This window comes from Centroberyx gerrardi, chromosome 18 (genome assembly GCF_048128805.1).
Source record: "Centroberyx gerrardi isolate f3 chromosome 18, fCenGer3.hap1.cur.20231027, whole genome shotgun sequence".
NCBI lineage: Eukaryota > Metazoa > Chordata > Actinopteri > Beryciformes > Berycidae > Centroberyx > Centroberyx gerrardi.
Genome location: NC_136014.1, coordinates 8,560,751 through 8,580,534, shown reverse-complemented (window position 1 = coordinate 8,580,534; position 19,784 = coordinate 8,560,751). Strand labels below are relative to the sequence as shown.

The following is a 19,784-nucleotide window of genomic DNA, read 5'->3' as shown; positions in this document are numbered from 1 at the left end:
CACACCTGATTGTTTTTTAGGGAAGTGAGTAACCTTGTTAGCTAATTATACCAAGTCAAACTCCAGTGCAAACCATGTCCTTATACAGATGCACCATAAAGACTAACACCAAGGTGGCAGACAGAAATCTTGTAAACATGTTTCCAAAAGAAACAAACCCAACCCAAAGCAGAACATGCATAGGTGGAAAGTAACTACTGACAACTGGTCTAATTACTATACTTGACTAGTTTTTTAGAGTAACACAACATTTCAGAGAGCTTTTTGGTCTGTATTATTTACTCCTACTTTTACTTCCTTCCTTTACTTTTAGTAGTGCATTTTTCGAGTTCAAGTTCATTTATTCATTCAGCCCTTCATCAAAAGCATGTTTCAAAGGACTATATAGAGAAAGAGCTTACCTAGATTTGACTAACCAACAATCAAAAATGCATAAGATCTTAATGATTTTTGCTCGAAAATCGAAAAAGTTCTTGCGTATTTTTAGTGAGCTAATCACTGAAACTTAAGTAGTTTCAAGCAGAAGTAGCAGTACTTCTACCTGAGTAAGTGCTCTTTTCACTTCAGTTTTGTAGGTGATGATGTAGTATTTAAGGAAGATATGTTGCTCTGGCTCTGAACGGAGACAGGTTGAGCTCTTTATAAAGTTTTATATGGACCAGCAGTAGAGAATCAAACTTATGACGTGTTGAGTCACCGGTTTTACTGGCTAGGAAAATCTGTATGGGGAGAGTGAATGAGCAATGGTCTCCTTTCCCTCAACAGCTACTGTTGAGTTGCCCTTGAGCAAATCACTTAACCCTCGGCTGCTCCAGTGGAGCCACATAGTGGAGGATTGTGGTCGTAGCTGTCAGCTCCCAGAAGTGAAGTGTAGCTGTGTGAATGTGAAGCACAGCGGTGCTAAAAAGGAGCACATGTGCTCAGCAAACCTTCGCTACATTAAAAAAAAACAAAGCAGTATGTTCCTCCGGCATTCAGCCACAGCTGCAACTGATGGAAAGGATGAATGCCTGTTTCTATTTCGAGGAGGCTTTTTTGGATTAGGATGTACCATTGTGAAATTTGGGAGAACTATCCCTTTAATTGTTGTGCAACTGTTTGAGCTCTCCATGAAGCCACAGAGGCTCCAGCAAAGGCCTTTTCATGCTTTTATGCTTATGCCATTCAGCCTCTGGTAAGCCTGCTGATTGGAGCTTTCTTTTCCATCTAAACATAGCTGGTTTATTTTCATAGAGTATGTGTGATGGCTTTTCCTACGGTCTGTTCTTAGCTGTGAGAGCAAACTGTGGCCAGAGGTTGTGCAAAGTCCTCGGTTTAGCTCGCCGTAAAAATTGCGCAATTTCTGTCTATATCTATTCTGTGCATGCATGCACCTTGCAGCCTCCGATACTCAAAGCTTTTACAAACTCTGATCATTGTCCGATGATGAGTATTAGGGCATCCTTAAGAGATGCTGCATGAGGCCGCATTCAACTGTGGGTAGACTGTAGAAATCTTTTTATAAATATGTCCAGGAAGCTTTTCATTTTCCAGACTTTCATCAAAACAGGATATTATGAGCTGATAAACTGCGATTGTGGTTGTGGCTGACATTTAGCCGTGTCCTCCCCCCCCTCTGACCTGCATGTTTTTGAAGAGGTTATCAGAGCCGTGGAATCCTCCAGAACAGTACTTGACTTCCTTGGGCTGACTGGGGAAGAGAGAGAATAAACACAGTCAGTCCATGTCAGGAGTCTGAAATGTATACACTGACACACAAAGGGAGAAAGCAGTGTGAGAGAAAGGGAGGCGGGGGAGTCGCCACCCTGTCAGGCCGCATGTATACAGCACACAACTCAGAGGATTACCAGTGTGACGGCTGTACACAGGATATACTGTGAAAAATAACATCCTTCTTCCACTTACCTTCCACTCCAAGTGTCTTGTAAACAAACGATTGCACTATGAGACCAAAAGGCCTATATTTTCCTAATTATGTATATATGTAATTATATTTACCTACTTATTTGAGGTAGAGGAAACCATAACTACTTCTTCTGTAGCGTGGCAACCAAAACACAGACTGCTCACAAACACTTCTATTGGCTGGTGAGTTGGAAATATTATTAGCCCATTTCCTTGTTTTGGTTGCCATACTACATAAAGAATAAGTTACCATTTCCTCTACCTAGGATGATGTTACATACTGAGGTAAAAAACGGCCTTTTGGACGTTTGGATACAAAACACTTGGACTACACTGCGCAAGCTGTTTAGAGCAATTTGATGGACATTTTATGCCCTTTTTTGGAACTTTAAACAAAAAGGCCCCATTGACTTAAATTGTTTGGGAAAAAGCTGAGATAGAACCATGGGGGCTAACTGGCCGTGTGTTTGGTGGCCGTACAAACGGGGATGGGGATGAGTAGATCATGACAGACTTTTTTTGGGGTGAACTGCTCCTTTAATACACTTAAGCCTTACACTACTGCTTTTAATGTGTCAGTTATTCTTTCTTCAGCTTCTTTCTTCCTTTGCTGAAGTGTTTGATGACCCAACACAGTGATGGACTGGGAGCTGGACGGTGACTTACAGCGCTGCCTGCCAGGCGGGCTTCATGTAGAGGTGGCCCCTCTCGATGCGCACGTTGTTGGCGAAGTGCATGCGTTTGGGGAGGTTCTCTTTGAGGTAAGGCCTCATTGGCTGGTCAGGGATCCTGCACTTCAGAACAGACAGAGACGAGGAGAATCAACACAGCGCAGGGGGAGAATGGGCTGTTTGACACGAAGCCAAGCAAGCAGATAATTTTTCATTCTTCTTGTCCACACAAAAGTCCGGAGACTTGGAATACTTCACATACCGACAGGTTCTTCACCAGGCCCTCGTAGTCGACTGGGAAAAGAAACAAAGGTCGGCCGCATTAGTCTACGTTGCAGTCATCGTGACATTGAATGATGTCACGGTGCTGGGATGAAGGGAAATGGGGCGGTTTCGACGGGAACTCACAGGAAAAGAAATCCTCCGGCAGGCGCTTGGGTCTGATGCGAGCAGCGGGGCCTTGGATGACAGTGAAGTCGTCAGTGTTGTCCTGGTAGGAGGACACATACGCTGCCTTTGAACAGGAAGCGTCATCCATGCCTGTAAAATAAGAATAATAATACTAAGAAGAAGAAGAAAGAAGAAAGTTTGACTTGGATTTGTGTATATTCTACAAATGTGGCCCTAATAGCATGAAAAAGGGAAAGCTTCTGCATCATTTTAGTTGTAGGATTGTACATGTACATGAATGTTTTGTTACACTCCATTTGCATAGTCCAATGTTGATACTAAACTATCAGGTGACAAACAGTAGATGTTCAACAAAGTGTCACTTTCCTATTTGCTGCATCTCTACAGACTATTGTAACCCTGACGTTAGTCTAACCCTAACCCAGACACTGAATAATATCTGTAGACTACTTTTCACACTATTATATCACCTGAAACTACACTTTTTAGTGACACATTATAGTCACTTGATAGTAAGCTGAGTATCAGTAATGGACTGTGTGTTTGAATGTCTGTGTGTTTTTTTTATCCCATGATGCTTGGTGTACGATGTCTGATGTTTCTGTCCTATGCTGCTGTTTTTTTTTATGTCCTTGGTGCTTTGGCTTTGATTTCCAAGACTATCCAAGACTATTGCTGTAGGGACAATAAAGTTTATCTTATCAGAAATGTGAAATTCCACTGAGTGGCTGATGTTACGAGTCACTTTGTCATCACCTCTGTTTCACAGCCTTAAATGTCATACCAGATGCTGATGGTGTGCAGGGTGTGACATGTGAACACTAGCGAATCTTTCTTGATGGCTAGCACCATAGAGTAATAACAAGTACAGTGAGTTTAAATTAAAATCCTGTCTGTGATGCGTAGTTTATTACAAGGATAGCTGGGCATCGCCCTGAGCCACATTAATTTCACTGCATTGATCTTTAACATACCTAATTACAAGACTAGACATATGGTCCGCAGATGTCCAGGGTGACTCCTCTTGACAGAACCTCCTGGCAGCTCACGCTTAGCACTATTTCTCACTGTTTACACTCAGATAACAGAATCATTTTTCATCAGCTTTCCCTCTGGCTTGCAGTCGCCCTGCAACAGGTGCAGTGACTCAACCAAGCCAAACAGTAGAAGCTGACACTAAGCCTCTAAACTCCCCCTCAGTGGCACACAGGCTGTAAAACAATCCTGTGACTTCTCACTGTGAAGCCGCAGAGTTTCAAGAAGGTTGCGCCGAGTTTGTTTGTATGCAAATGACGACAATATGAACTGCTGCTTTTTATGAAAGCGAAAGAAGGCACAAGAAAGAACACCACTTCCTCTCATTGCTTCATCATAAACCAAAAGTAACCATGTCTGTCTCATATTGTTCTGTCTAAAGAATTTGTTGTTGATGCTATTTCAATCTACTTGAAAAACGAAAGACAGGATTCTGTTTTTGATTGCCTTTGTTTTGGTCTCTTTAAATGACTTCTACGCTTATTTTCTGTCTAATAAAAGCTGTGAATTCATGGCTTCTCCTCGCTCTCACCTATAACCTTGATGGGAACTGTGTGGAAATTAAATAGTTATCTCACCATGGTCAGACAGGACTATCATGTTGACACAGCGGTGCAGGTTTCTCCGTTTGAGGCCGTCCATCAGCATGCCCATTATCTTGTCCACTTTCAGCAAGGCCTCAATGACCTGGAAGCACATCAGTAGTTAAACAAAATAATTGAACAGAATAAGGGTAAAGTGTCCCATGCACAGCAGTACAGTGTCTATAAAACCTGTAGGCTTCTCACACACTTCATCACTCAAAACCCGACTTGTTTCAACTAATATTTAAATATTAAATGTATAAAATGCACTAAAAACTTTGGAACCAGTGGTGTATTTCACATCATTGATAATAAATGTTATTCTATGCAAGGTGTGTTTATTCCAGTCTTTGAGAGACTATATAGTTAGTTATTTACAACCTAGATGTTTCACTGAAATCTCATAGTTAATATATCACACAGCTCTACAGGCAGCTTTTCTGCCTACTTTGTTGTCCTGTTAATTGACTGCAAGCTTCTATTTAATGATTAGTACAATTGTTAGATGAAATGGCTAACCTGGCTGCTTGTCGGTCCGTAGCGGTGGCCTGATGAGTCAGGCTCATCCAGGTACAAAGTGTAGAAGTCAGGTCTAAAATCACAAAAGTAACACTGAAATATGACGTACAATATTCCCTAGAAATATCACTGTAATGCCAATGAAGAGCATGCGATACCTTTCTCCTTCAGGTAAACTGAGCCACTCAAACACTGTCAAAACTCTCGTCTCAAACAAAACGCTCCTGTGTGACAAATGAACGAGTCAACACACCGCTACATCATGCAATAAAATTTCTTGCAATATGGAAATCACAGGCACCGGTACAAAAGAATGCAACGTAACGGCATCGCTCTTACTTATCATACTGCTTGTATAAATTTGGGAATTTGCCACTGATGGCGACATCTGAGCCAGGCCAGAAGAAGGTTCCTGTCGTCAGGTTGTGACGCATGGCGGTGAGCCAGACCTGAGGAGAGGAGAGGAGAGGAGAGGAGAGGGAGAAGAGAAGAGAAGAGAAGAGAAGAGAAGAGAAGAGAAGAGAAGAGAAGAGAAGAGAAGAGAAGAGAAGAGCTTTATTGGTTAAATCAGACACACTAGGCTGGACACAGGTAATAGCTACCTCATTCATCATACTATATCAGCTATACTATAGCAGCAGTGTGTAATCCATCAGGGTGAAAGGCTCACAGCCCAGTCAAGACTGATGGAAATATAACCGCATATCTTTATGTTAAATCAATGACTATTAGACTGATTTGCAGCTAGATGAGGTTTATATCTAAGTTTATGAGCATGTGATGGAGGAGCGCAGTGCACTTAGTTGTATTGATGTCAGAGTGAATTCCTCTCCTGGGATCACAGTGCATATAGTTCTCATTCACAGCCGCCTTCCCTCCTGGAAAGTCACATGCATGGTGTATTTTGAAGGGGTGGGGGTGGGGGGTCGGCCTGTCACACGGCTGAAGAATGAGTTTTAAGAGGCCTCCCATTTAAATGAAAACCACAGAGCGTCTAAACAAGCACAACCCGCAGCCCTCACAGGCTGTCATTTTGCACAGGCACAATCCATAATTATATCAAGAGGCGCATTATGGGGAGCTCCGATCCTCTGAGATGAAACTGAGTGCTGTCAACAAAACAAGTGGCTCGCGCCGTTCATAGACAGCAAATTACAGCATGCAGGATAACATGATCAGAGCGCAATCATTCGAGCTTCTCCACCAGTCATTCATATATCTTACATGTGACTGAGTTCTGTGACGGGCGCTTCCCCTTGATTCACTTCGTATTTTCCGCAGATTCAGGGCTTGTCGACTTCTCCTCAGATACGTGGAGGAAGCGTTACTCATTGCCTTTTCCAGCTTACTTCTGGCAGAGGAAATGGTTGCTCAGAACTGCGTGTGGCTTTGCTGAACAACAACAATTTCCCTGACGTGGTCCAAAGCTTTAGGTTGTCAGGTTTTTCTAAACATCGGGCCTCACAGCTTGGGGAAGAGATCACACGCAAAACTAATATTTAACGGACGGCAAGTTTGCGCCCTTGCAAACAAAATCGGGATTCACTTACAGGCTCTCCTTGGTACCACGCTGGGTTGAATTTCTCTGCAGTTTTCAGGCTGAAGCTGGCGTCCCGGGTCACGTCGTACATCTTGTTGTCCACGATTCCATGAGACTCGGGATAGAGACCCTGCAGGAGACACACACAAACACACACAAGATGTAACATACTGTACAACTCCATGATTATCTCTATCCTCTCTTTCTCACTCTGTTATATTACTGGTAGCCATAGCTTATTCCTGTTTATTTTGAAAGAGAAGCATTGTAGCTAATTGCAGGGCCTGTTTTCAACCAGCAGAGGTGCGTTCCACCCTGTAAGCCGCTCATTTGGGCTGCGGTTCCTCTTCATGAGCACATGCAAGCCATTAGGCCACAACAGCAGCCTCACTGTTATCATCAAGTAACAGCGACTCTAATAAGATGCCATGGAAAAAGACTTAAATCCCCAGTCCACATGAGGAAAGGAAGGCAGAAATAAGGCGCAGCAGCGTAAAGTCAGACAAACAATCGGTTGCATGCATGAGCGGTTGCATGCACCAAATCAACTTTTGACCTAAGTCAACTAAGTAAAAGTAGCAATACCATAATGGAAAAACACTCCATTAAAAGTAAGAGTCCTGCATTTAAAATTTTATTTAAGTAAAAGTATAGAAGTATTAGCAGTAAAATGTACTTAAGTATCAAAAGCACTCATTCTGAAGAACGGGCCCTTTCAGAGTGTTAAATTATTGATGCATTAATCTGTAAGAAGTATTTTACTGTTGTAGGTCCAACTGCTCCATATACTGTTGGGGAGTTTATACTCTAACAATGCATCATATTTTATGAGCTTAATGTATGTTTTGCATGTAAAATCTTATAACTAGTAACTAGTAACTAAAGCCGTCAGATAAATGTAGTGGATATTTCCCTCTGAAATGTAGTGGAGGAAAAGTATGAAGTCTCACAAAATGGAAATACAGTAAGTACAGTTCTTGAGTAAATGAACTTAGTTATTCTCCACCTCTGTGAACTGACTGATTGGTAAGGATCGGCACACTTACAGTGACGATGGTGTAGTGATTGGGAAAGGTCTTTGTGGGGTAAGAAGGCCTCATGTACGGCGTCGTCGTGCCGCAGCTGCCTGAAACGCAACAACGGCCAATCAAAACCCGGAGGCCTGGTAAACAAGCTGCGAAGTCAACAATGCTGCTGGTCGGTCACTTACATAACTTCTTGAGGACTGGGAGGCGGCTGCCGTAGGCTTCCAGATACCCCGCCCTGAACCCATCCATGGACACCAGGATGAGAGGAGGCTTGGAAAACCTGGGCGGGGATAGAATGAGAGATAGAGAGAGAGAGAGAGAGAGAGAGGAAGAACGATGCTTTAAGAGGAGACTGAGGTGCGTTTATGAATGGGGAACGGGGGCTAGTTCATCCTCAGGAGACGTGACTATCTTTGGCGCGGGACAGTAGCAGCGTAGTACAGTGGCTCTGTGTGGAGAATACAAAGCAGGTCTTTGAGGAGAGGCAAAGCCCACACAAGACTCACGGAGGAACACAAGAAGAGAAATGTGACTCCGCTGACGATGAATCAAAGACTTGCGGTCAGAATAGATTCCTCTGTTCCCCAAATAGAGGCATTTTCCCTTCCCGTTTTCATCAGGAATATTCACTGAATGACTTCATATTTACGTAATCACCCTTTCCTTGGCTTGCCACAGTTGAAGGTTACAGTTATTGTTACACTGATTTGTCATACAGTTGTCAAAATATAGCGGTTACATTTCATTTCTTTTACAGAAAATGAAAAACATATGTAGATATTACACTGTTAAATTCTTATTAAGTTCTCATAACTTCTCATTAAGTTGTGATTGCTACTCAAGAGCTTGCAAGGTAAAACAAATTGTAATTATAAAAACTAAAAGTGTGAAAAGGGGAGGGTGCCAGGAGAGATTCTGATGTGCGTGTAAAAGGCAAACCGCACATAAAATAAATTGAAAACCTCTAATTGGAGTCGCAGCCAACGGAAACGCCATAAAGAAGCGCAAGAGAATGGGTGACGTCAAATGTAGAAATAAAAACACAGACAGCATTCATTTGTTCAAAGATATTCGTAAAGAGCTGGAAGCCAAAAATAGCTTCAAGAGGAACCCAAAAGTTTTCTTTTCCATAGTCTAATGAGTCTGGGGTTACACCCTTACCCTTTCCAAGGAGAAACAGACACATGTGATCACACACACACACACACACACACACACACCACACGCTCCAACACGTGCCTAATACTCAGAGCCATTAGCTAAGTTTCAATAGATACAGCGACTTTTTCACTGCGAGCTAAACCAACACCATCATATAAAACAAGAGTTATGTGTTTGGGTTATTTTGATGGTTCTAACGCACACGATGAGCAACTGCCAGACTGAAGGCAGCACATTTACGACAGAAAAGCCTTTTTCCATTTTTCTCTATAGTCACAGATTACAGTATAATTTCCACTAACAACCGCCTACAGCGAACAATGGCCTTGATTCAGGACAAGTATGGGTGACACAACTGAATAACGTTACTCTCAGAGCCGACTAGGTAGTCAGATCATGTTCAAAGACTATTGTGCACTAGTGAAGATGAGAGGAGCTGAGGTAATCCCAACCAGACTGGCTCAGATTTGGGGGGTTTTATATACAGATTTCTCACATCTGCAATAGCAGTATAAAAAACATTTAATTACCCAGGTGGACATTGTGGCTGTTCAAGCTTCTCACACTCCTCGTCCAGCCAGGTCTTCCCTCCAACTGGAAAAGACATACACAAACATATTTAAGCCTCTCATTATGTTCAGGTATGTTTCCTATACGTTTCTCAGAGCGTGGTAAAGTGGTTGAAATACTCCAGGACAGCACTCCAATTAATTAATTTATATTTATTGCCGCACAGACGTTTCGGGCAAGACGCCCTTCTTCAATGTGCTTTTTAGGCAAACAAACCTTTTGTTTGTTTGTTTATTTCGTTACATATTTTTTGAGGATTCAGCACCCACATAAATAACTGAGGGTTGAGCGCGTTTTTTGGTAAACTGTTTTGATTGAAAGTGGTTGAAATACCAATAGGACCAAACTGATATCAAACTGTCTAATGAATCACAGTTATAGTGGCAGATGTTGTGTGTTAGAACTGCGTAGGCCAAAGCAAGCCAAGCAACTTTGAATGCCAAAGGAAATGGTGGGTTATTATGGGTGATATTTATGAGCGATTAATACGGAGCCAGTTGACTGGCATCCAGTAGGCGGCGGAAGTGTAGAAGCATACAGCTACTTTTTCATACACGTGTTCATGAGCAAGTGACCAAAGACAGTGAAAGAGTTTCTTATGCTTGGCGAGAGGTTAAGTTTTTCATTCCACCATTTTTTGGAGCTAGAAAAGAGAGAGACACAGTCAATCACATGCGCACATTATGTGAAAGTACAGAGGGATACGCCTTGACAAACAACAAAGAATTCCCAGAAGAAGTGACTGAACAATACTCAAACGTCACATTCTCAAGAAGGATCCTTGCTCCATTCGCCACATGTGTTCAGCTGAGAATGGAATACATCTGGTGTGACTCACTATTATGGCAAAAAGGGGGTAAGACACAGTGTTTCTGCCAAAGAGGGGAGAGAAAATTCCCCTTGTGTTAACCTCATATTCTCTTGTTTTGATGCCATATCTTGAAACGAGGCGAATCACTCCGCTGGTTTCGGCATACTTTACTTGAATACGAGATTTAAATGCAGGTAGCTGGGGTTGGTTTAGACAGCTTGCTCACCTTTGCATATGTTGCCGTAGTTATCACAGCAGTCCCCCGCTTTCACACAGTCATCAGAGCAGGAGCACAGGCTATTGGGCAAACGCTCCTCACCGCAGCGAAATTTGGAACAAGCCCAGCGCTGACCTGGTGGGAAGACAGAGAGAGAGAGAAACTGGAGTTTATGGGGTGGAAAAAAGAGGGGAGGAGAGTCATAGAATAACCAGGAGGAGATGAGTGACCTAGTGTGTGTGTGTGTGTGATGAGTGACCTAGTGTGTGTGTGTGTGTGTGATGAGGACAAACGCAATGAGGGTTGAGAGTTGAGATGAATCCTAATTTATTCTTCATTGCTGTAATAGCTGGCAGAAACCTACATTAAAGCAATAAACATGTTTAGCATTGCCTTTCAAATGCAACAGCACAGATATAATAAATATAACTAGACGAAATGTAGTAGACACACTTTTTCCTTCTTTTATTTACCTTGGTAATGTTTGCTCAGCGTGCTCTTTCCCTGCAACACCCTGCCACACACTCAGTGACACACTCTCACACTGGGACTCTTCTACTGTTTCCCACTGAGCGGCGGAGGGTAAAGTGCCTTGCTCAAGGACACTCACACAGTAGCCGTTTCCTATTCTCTTCTCCCACCCCGACACATTCCCTACGGTTTCTCAAGTCTGCTACCGACTCGGCTCATGACAGAAGGGAATCTTTAGCGCGTCGGTGAGAAAGCCCCTCCTCACTGCCTCTCTAGGCCAGCAGCGCGGTTTGGCCGGCCGTCAACTGGACGAGCGAACAGGGGGACGCTCTGTCTCAGGAGACAAGTTGCTGTGGTCAGTAATCCGCGGGAAAACACACTGTCACATCTGCCTTATACTGTACATACTGTAGGCCTCTGTGGAGGAGGTAGTTATTTTTATTTCACCTTGTTTTTAAATCTGTTTGTCAAAGAGGGACTTGGCTAAGAAAGCAGCATCATGACAGACGTAGAAGTTTCAACCACAACAACAGAGATGCACACATTGCAAAACATCTCCATCTGAACAAGTCGTTTAGTCTATTATTGACTCCCAAAACTGTAATTTTCTTAAAATAAGTGACAAAATCTGCCAGTGGGGTTAGATCATTTCACTGGTTTCCAATTCAAATCAACTTGTTTCAAGAATGTTGTAGAATCACATGTCATTTTCTTGACATTCATTTCTGGAAAATTCCTGAAACAAGTGAAACTACATTGGAAACAAGTGGAGTTATCTCACCTCACTGGCAGAATTTTTCTCTTGGTTTAAGAAAAATAAGATTTGAAGGTGAGACTAAATGACCCGTTAAGATGGACGTTTTTCGCAGTGCATAAGCAAAAGTGCAAATAAAATCAAAGTCAAAATCCACTCAAAGTCAAAATCCACTCAAAGTCAAAATTCACTCTTCCCATTTGGCTGGTATGTTACAGCCGGGTAGGAAATGTAAGCTTAAGGGAAACGCCACAGTCGCGCCCCGCCCAAGCCGGGGACAGCTGCCCACAGTGACCACCGCTGCCCCTGAAATGGCAGAGGGGGTATTTTGGCACGGCGGTTTCCAAACAGAGAGGACACTGACACCGTTGCCCACGTCTAACCAGATGGAATCCATAGCTGGTCTCCTTCCTGGAGTCAACATGCCGGAGAGTGAACATTCCTCCCCGGCTTAAAAGTGTGTTTACGATGTGTTGTGTACAGTGGGGGAAAATCCCGGATCGCACCAGTCTGGCAGAACCATACCCTATGGACAAAATGAACGCATGTACAATCTTTCATTCACCTCTCTCTCTCTCTCTCTCTCTGTCTTGTCTCTCTCTAAGTGGCTGGCTGGTAACCTTAACCTCCTCCTTCTCCGCTGCTGTAAATACTCCCAGCTTAGAGCGTGTGAAGCAGCGAGGGTTAGTTCGTTAGAGTCTTACTGGGCTCGAGACAAACTTCCTCGTAGTCCAGACAGCAGGATCCCTCGGCCTCGCAGGACGGGTCGCACTGGCAGGACGCGGACTTGTCCCTCCTCCCGGTGACACACCTGTTCCTGCAGCTGGTCACTGTGGTGACGCACACACACAACACGCAAAAAAGGGTCAGACAGTAGCTGGATCATTAAGATAAAGGAAGTTGAGAGTGGTTTCTGATGGAAAACACTGGAAGATTAGGGTTAGAGTGGAGACAAATTTGGTCAGAATACAAAAAAGAAGTCAAACTTGTAATGCTTTTGCACACAAGCCAATAGAATTAGAAATAGGCACTGTAGCCTGTTGATGAGTTGTTAACAAACCTTTCACATCACAGCCCTTCAAAAAGAACACAACGGCCAGGATGATAATCAGTAAGCACAGCAACAGCACCTACAGGCCAGAGAGGATAAATACATGTCAGAATGTTTGTGAAAACTACTGAAGTAAGCTGATCATTCAATCGTTCATTGAAAGCATCATGTAGCCAGTAATAATATCAAACATGACTGGGAAAGTTGCCTTTGGTGAGTAGAATGCAACAAGTAGCAAGAAACTCCAGGAGCCACGAAGACAAAGGCCCTCTGTTGAATAATGACATGAGGATGACCCGGTCGTATTTTGTGTCTTTGCAAAGTAACTTGGTACATTGTAATGTTACTTCTGTGAAAGGATCATGTTAGGACACAACATGTGAATACTACTGATGACCTTTTTTGCCAGCTAGCTGTTACCAGCTTCCCACCACAAAGCTTTATGTGAAACATGAAGGCCGTGAACAAAAGGGGATGTGTTTTCACTGTCCGTTGGAGATCTTGTGAGATGGAAATCTTGTGAAAAGGGACATACTATTGTGAAAAGATGGTCTAGCAGTTTGAGCTTGGCCAAAACTTGAAAGTGAAGCTTATTCTACTGGATAAGAGTGTCAGCCACATGCCTAAAGAAAACATGTCAATTTCTGGCATCTCCTTGACAAAAAGCCACAAATCAGGAACAGTCATTTTGCAGAACCACAAATAAACACAATTGAATCTGTATTTGTATTTTTGTATTTGTATTTTTTTAGTTTTTCATCTGGTCGTGGGATTTCTCCTTTCTTTAGCTTTATTCAATTGGGGGTAAAGTGCTATTATCATGGGGCTTAGAGACTTATTTATTTATTCCCGTTCCCCGCCCAAAAGACTTTTAATCATTTCCATATTCCTCCATACACAAGTCAAAATCCCTCCACATCTCCTGCAGGTCTTTGCCCTCTCTAATTGACGAGCCAAAGCGGTGTGGAGGACATGCGGGCCTGCGTCTTCACCAGCTGCCGGGCTCTTCCTCTGCCCAGAGAGGGCTGCTCACTGGGGGCTTTGTAATTAGAGGGGAGGTTCAAAGTAGCCGATCGCGGAGGTTTGATCTAAATCAGACCGTTTAGAGAGGGGATGTTCACCAGTCTCACGCCTAAACACGGCACACGGCAGTTATCGTGGCTGTTTTAATGGTTGTGTATTAAACCTTGTGTTCAAGTGTGATGCCACCCTCAGTTTAAAGGATGCAACAGGGATGTCTGGTAGAAAAGGAGGGGGAGTGAGAGGGCAGGGGGCTGGTTAACAGTCACTAGAGCAGAAGTGGTAACTGAATAGGAAGTATGCAATTACATTGAGTACCAATGGGAGAACTGAGCAGAATAGAGTGGGTGACGATTCGAGAGTCTACAAAAATATAATTACACTGCAAAAAATGTCTATCTCAACCCCCCTATAATGTTGTAACTGTTTTTTCATGCTTTTCATTCATGACCTTCCACTGAATATGATCTTGACACCTTGGAACTGTCAACTGTGTTATGTTTAATTTGCTATATTCTTATTTATATTCTTCTTTTTTTCTCTTTGCTGTATCCTTTTGCCGCTTCAACTACCCAATAACAGTCACAAAATTGATTTTATTGTATCTTATCAAGTCACAGGGATCATTAAAGTTTCACCTTATCTATCTTATCTTATCTTTTCTTATCTTATCTTATCTTATCTAGTCTCATTCAGTCTTGAGTGAAAACGAGGGGAAAAAGTGAGAAATTCTGCCCATGGGCTGATTTAATTCTGCTTGTTTCCAATGCAGCTTCAGTTGTTTCAGTCATTTCCTATAAATGAATGTAATTATCTTAAGGCAGAATAAGGCAGATCACTGCACTAGTATCAAGAAAATGACACTTGATTCAAGAAACTTCTTAAAAAAAACCTTGATATGCATTGGAAAAAAAGTGGAATTATCTCACCCTGCTGGGAAATATTTTCACTTGTTTTAAGAGAAATAAGACTTTGAGCCTCAATACGGATGTCTTTCACTATAGCATGACCAATGTGATCAAGTTTCAGCTGAAGCTGTTGTAGTGTGCAGTCACCCTTGAAGGAATTTGGCATATGAGAAAGTTCACAGCCTCACACTGAAGTCCCTGAAAACACACAGGATTGTGGAAGTCGTCTAGTGTAGAGTAATCCATTTGGTGTGATTCACATACACAAGACTTGGAATTCCTAGACAGGTATGAAAATATGGTCTGTGCACGGTGTCTGGGCATGTGCACTTACTCCCCCCCCCAGCTCAAACCATAGGTGTGTGGTGAGTTTGAGGGAGAGAGAGAGAGAGAGAGAGAGAGAGAGAGAGAGAGAGAGAGAGAGAGAGAGAGAGAGAGAGAGAGAGAGAGAGAGAGGCCTGGATGGGCTCCTTGGGAAAGCCTTTTGGACTCCATCTTTGTGGGTTGAGAAAATAAACAGTCTGTCTGGCTGTCTACTCGTCTGATACTGGAAGACACTCTACTACTAAGTTCAGTAGTCTGTATTGTCTACATAACAAGGATGTGATAAAAACTGTGTTGGGAGTCAAAACAGAACTCAAACTGGACAGCGAAGACAAGTTTTCACATGACTGTTACTATTGCCAAATAAAACTCAAACATACCATGAAATGCTTATGAAAAATGATGATACTAGTACAGAGAACTGAACTAAAAGAGTGACTAATTTAGGGTGCAGGGCTTAAAAAAATAGCCTTGTTTTTTAGTCACAAGATGTTGCAATCATCCTGTTGCAAAACCTCAAATAACATTGCGCTGCAACGTGTACCAATGGCACAATTACTAACAGATGTTTGCCAGAATCTGGTGGTTGATTCGTGACAGTACAGACCTTTCTGTTGTCTAGACTTTGAGCTCACCGCATGTATATCTCATCAGCGCCAAACAGACAGCAGGGCTTTACATGGAGCTGCCAAAGGTGAAGTCTGGTCCCTGTGGTCTTGGTTAGGCTATGGTAGTAATCAGGTTGATAGGTGGGTTAGGGTTAGGGGTAGATTCTCCTATCTGTGCAGTATATTTCTGTGACAGTTCGATTGGTAGGTGGGTACACTGCTGAGAGGTGGTGGGCACAGTGTGATCCCACCTCCCCATATATTACACTGGTAATTAGTAGGGTTAGACTGACATTTTGGGCCAATATTGCCCTTTTTTAAAATGTCAGATATGAATAGGTGTGGTGGGTCGCCCTGCATTAAAGAGCTGCTAACCCTAAAAGAATTGAACTAGTCTGGGTTTCAATGGGGTTTTAGTGTCTATGCTCTATCTGCTGTTTCAGAGGCTTTTCCCACCCACTGAGAATAAAATTCGGGGGAATCCTTGTCTTTTTTTGGCATGAAAATGGTCACATTTCCAAAACATGTCCAAAAATATCAGTATCGGTACCTGCCTTTAAAACCCATATAGATCAAATCCTAATAATTAGGTCTGATATGTAGGAATATTTTAAAGTGTGTGTACAGTGGGAACTGAACCTCCAACCTTGGCAGTGTGCCAAGTTAGAAAAACAATGCTAAAATTCTGCTGATTAAAATAAAAATACACATCACCAACAACACACTCCTACTTCAACCTGCCTCCCCTTTTCTCCTATAACCCTCCATAAAGATCCATAATACTAACATGTGAGTATGATGGACAGGGGAAGCAGGACTCAACTTCCCTCTGAGCTTTCATGACTGGCTGACTTATTGTGACAGAAATTAGATATCTGAAAAATAGTTAACAGTTACACCCTGCTCTCAGAGAATATTTGACTTGCTGACAGCACATGACTTCCAGTTGGAAAAAGTCTTCTTATTGCCTAGAATCAGCATGGTGGGTTTAAAGGTCCAGTCCTGTAGTCCAGTCCCACCTGTACTGACACTTTTGTGTCCTATTTCACAGGATTTAAAACTTTTTTTTCACTGTCAAATAGACAATTTATAGTCTGTGTGACAGGTGTGGTTTGATGATACTAACTGTAAACACTGTAGAAAAGTTGACCTACAGTTTAAGCTATTTTTTCCTTTACGAAAATTAAAATATCACAGCAAAACTACAAACCCTATAATAATAGCATATTATAAGAATATTATAGTGATACCACAGGAGAGAAAAGTATGATAAGGTCACTATAAACTCACTACAGAAGTACCACAGAAACACTATAAGTCCGTGCAGGAATATTATGGGGTGGCTTCAGCCTGTAAAGTAAACTGGACAGGTTGACTGTTCCAGTTAAACCAACAGTTAGCAAACTTTATGACACATTATCCGACTAATAGCGTTTCATATTACCGTGGAAGACAATAACAAGCCTGTAGCGTGGAGTTAGACAGTTGGGAGAAACGGTTAGTAGGTGGTCTATAGTTCAGACAGGTCGCTGCTACTGTACGTACCCCAATAATGACTTTACAGTGTCTGGATCTCCTCTTGCCGCCCTGCTCGCTCTGTCTCCTCTGACTCTCCAGTCCAAACAGAGAGGCGGCTTGCTCAGCCGACCGCTCGTCTCCTTTGGATATTTCCATGCTGACCCACTGCCAGTGTGTTTTTTTGCCAGTGGACTTAAGCGGCACACAGCACTCTCCCCGGTGACTGTCTGCAGTATGTATGTATGTATGGCACTACGACTGGGATAGGAGCCTCTGTGCTTTAGAGTAGGCTAGCACCGCCTCGTTTCTTGACGTCTCCCAAGTTTGCATTGTAAAGCATATGCGACTGATATGAGACCGGTAGGCTACGAGGCTGTAAAAAAGAAAGAACACTAAAAAAGAAAAGAAAAAAAACCCAATTAATTATTTTTTTTTATCGGAGGCATTTCAACCATTTCAGAATATGACGTTCCAGCAAAGCCCACAGCTTTCTGTTTTAATAATTATATTTGGTATTTTTTGCTAGGCCTACTATATCTATGTTTAAACACACCTGCAGTCTAATTTAAAATAGACAAACCCACGTCGGTATATTCAGACATGCCCTCGATAGTGTGTGTCATTACCAATTTCTCAGGTGCAGGAGGAACAGTAGTGAAACAGTTGATGAGGAACTTCACGGCTCGAAGTTAGTTTCATGTAAGGTGGTTGAGTGCTGCTGCCCCCTGCTGGTGAGACTGGAACTTCTGCTGTGCTGAACCAAATAAGCCATAACACCACACTAAAGCAGTCTCAAACCTTAAACTGGGTCCTACTTGTTTTCATAGATACACCTTGGACTATGGACCTGTGTTTGATATAAGATTTCCTAAAGAATCACCTTCTGAGATGAGTGTTAGATATGATTAATTAACTGTCTGTACTTCAGGTGCAGGAAACAGTGGGGAGAGTGAAACCAATGAACAAAACAGGCACCATTATATATTCTCTAATTGTGCTAACTTTTAAGGAATTAAATATTAGTTAAATTAAACTATTCTTAATGTTACTGCTGACTTTTTGGCAGACTGGAGTTTTAGTTATACAAACATTTCTCTGAGCAGCGCTAGGCTTCGTAGTTTTAGCTTCCTTCTCTCTTACCTTGTGCCTTTTTCACTGGCTTTCAGTGTAATGTTACTCATCCAGAAAAAAATGTGGTTCTTTTGGCTCCGGTCACTGAGGTTTATCTCAACCAATGATATTTTTTTCTGCCACCGGAGCAATTTTGCCAATGTTTATATAGCTAAAACTCCAATCTGCGGCCTTCTGGAGCCCCTCGGGGACCCCTGGCGGTCCCCGGACCCCACTGTGAGAACCACAGAATAACAAAGCCTGTGGAAAAATCAGTTGACACCAATGATTTTGAAACCTTGAATGGATATATACTACATCTGCAAACTGCTGTCACCTTCTTAGTGACAGATTGTTGCGTACAGATTTGAACATATCCATTAAGTATGCAAAAAGCACTAAATTATCTCTCACGTTATTACAGGACTATCAGCAAATAGACACGCTCTTTTTATACAGTAATCCAATCAATGCATAAGTTATCAAAGCATCCACAAGATGGTGATGTTGCAACACTTACAGTAATACTAAAACACCTCCCATCTAGTAGAAATGTTTCTGTGACATTGAAAGAAATGCTATTAATATTATTACTCCTAATATCATAGGCGTATTTTGGCTCTAGTGAGCTCCATGGTGTGATAATGGAGATCACATGGCTGGAACCCGCGACCTCTGACCTCTTCCTTGTCTTGCACTCATAAACAGCCGTGGGTTCACTGTTCTCACTCCCTGTTTATCTTGGTCTCCCTGTTTGTGTGTGTGTATGCGTGTGTTTATGTGTGTGTGTGCATGCCTGAGTGTGACGCTGAGTGTGGTTCTGGGGTTGTCACTGCAGGCTATGTGTGTGTGAGTGTGTGTGTGTGTGTGTGCGTGTGTGTGTCCCATGCTCAGTGAACTGCTCGTCTCCCCGCAGCTGTCCCCAACCCAGCTGGCCATTAGAATATGACCTTTCATTCTGATCTCCACATGTAGCACTTACTGTCCTCATCACATGTTCCCCAACTCCTTAAAGTCTTTTAAAGAAACATTTTGTTCTGAATAGGGACTTTACTCAAACTGTCCTCTTTTTAAATCACTTCTTAAATCCACATTTTTACCGGCAGGCTTTTATGTCATTTGTTCCTACTTATTTTATTCCTGTTGCATTTCATTTGTTTTTAACCTTTCTTTGACCCCCGTTTCTAATTTTGCATTGTTAATCTCACAGCATTTTAAGCTTTATTGCTTTGCTGTCTGCAAAGCACTTTGTGACTCCTTTTTGAATAGTGCTGGACAAATGAAGTTAATAATAATATAGAATAATAAAAACAACAATAATGAAAAAAATAATAATAACAGAACTACAATAATAATAATAACTTTATTTATATAGTACCTTTCAAAACATAGTTACAACGTGCATAACAAAAATAACAGTAAAGACTAAAAATACAGTGATTATAGTACAGAAAGAACATAATAAATAGAAACAGCACATAAAATAGCACATCAGAGAATAAAACAAGAATAAAAGTGAAAGAAAAAAAAATGAAAATAAAAGAAAGAACAAACAGCAACTATAAAAA

General features: G+C 42.1%; 1 protein-coding gene across 2 annotated transcripts in view; it reads right to left on the bottom strand.

Moving 5' to 3' along the window:
• Positions 1-17,343, bottom strand: part of enpp1 (ectonucleotide pyrophosphatase/phosphodiesterase 1) — a 200,770-nt gene extending 183,427 nt beyond the window's left edge. For both annotated transcript variants that reach the window (XR_013507443.1, XM_071919048.2), the window contains exons 1-16: positions 17,134-17,343; positions 12,738-12,807; positions 12,382-12,507; positions 10,462-10,587; positions 9,385-9,448; positions 7,876-7,973; positions 7,712-7,791; positions 6,676-6,795; positions 5,465-5,574; positions 5,284-5,349; positions 5,126-5,198; positions 4,601-4,709; positions 2,985-3,116; positions 2,839-2,870; positions 2,572-2,699; positions 1,621-1,690 (exon numbers count right to left, since the gene is read on the bottom strand). Coding sequence is in view for 1 of the 2 variants with exons in the window: in XM_071919048.2 (XP_071775149.2) it covers positions 1,621-1,690; positions 2,572-2,699; positions 2,839-2,870; positions 2,985-3,116; positions 4,601-4,709; positions 5,126-5,198; positions 5,284-5,349; positions 5,465-5,574; positions 6,676-6,795; positions 7,712-7,791; positions 7,876-7,973; positions 9,385-9,448; positions 10,462-10,587; positions 12,382-12,507; positions 12,738-12,807; positions 17,134-17,262 (1,533 nt within the window). In the remaining variant the exon portion in view is untranslated. The remainder of the gene's footprint in view (positions 1-1,620; positions 1,691-2,571; positions 2,700-2,838; positions 2,871-2,984; positions 3,117-4,600; positions 4,710-5,125; positions 5,199-5,283; positions 5,350-5,464; positions 5,575-6,675; positions 6,796-7,711; positions 7,792-7,875; positions 7,974-9,384; positions 9,449-10,461; positions 10,588-12,381; positions 12,508-12,737; positions 12,808-17,133) is intronic.
• Positions 17,344-19,784: the final 2,441 nt, after the last annotated feature.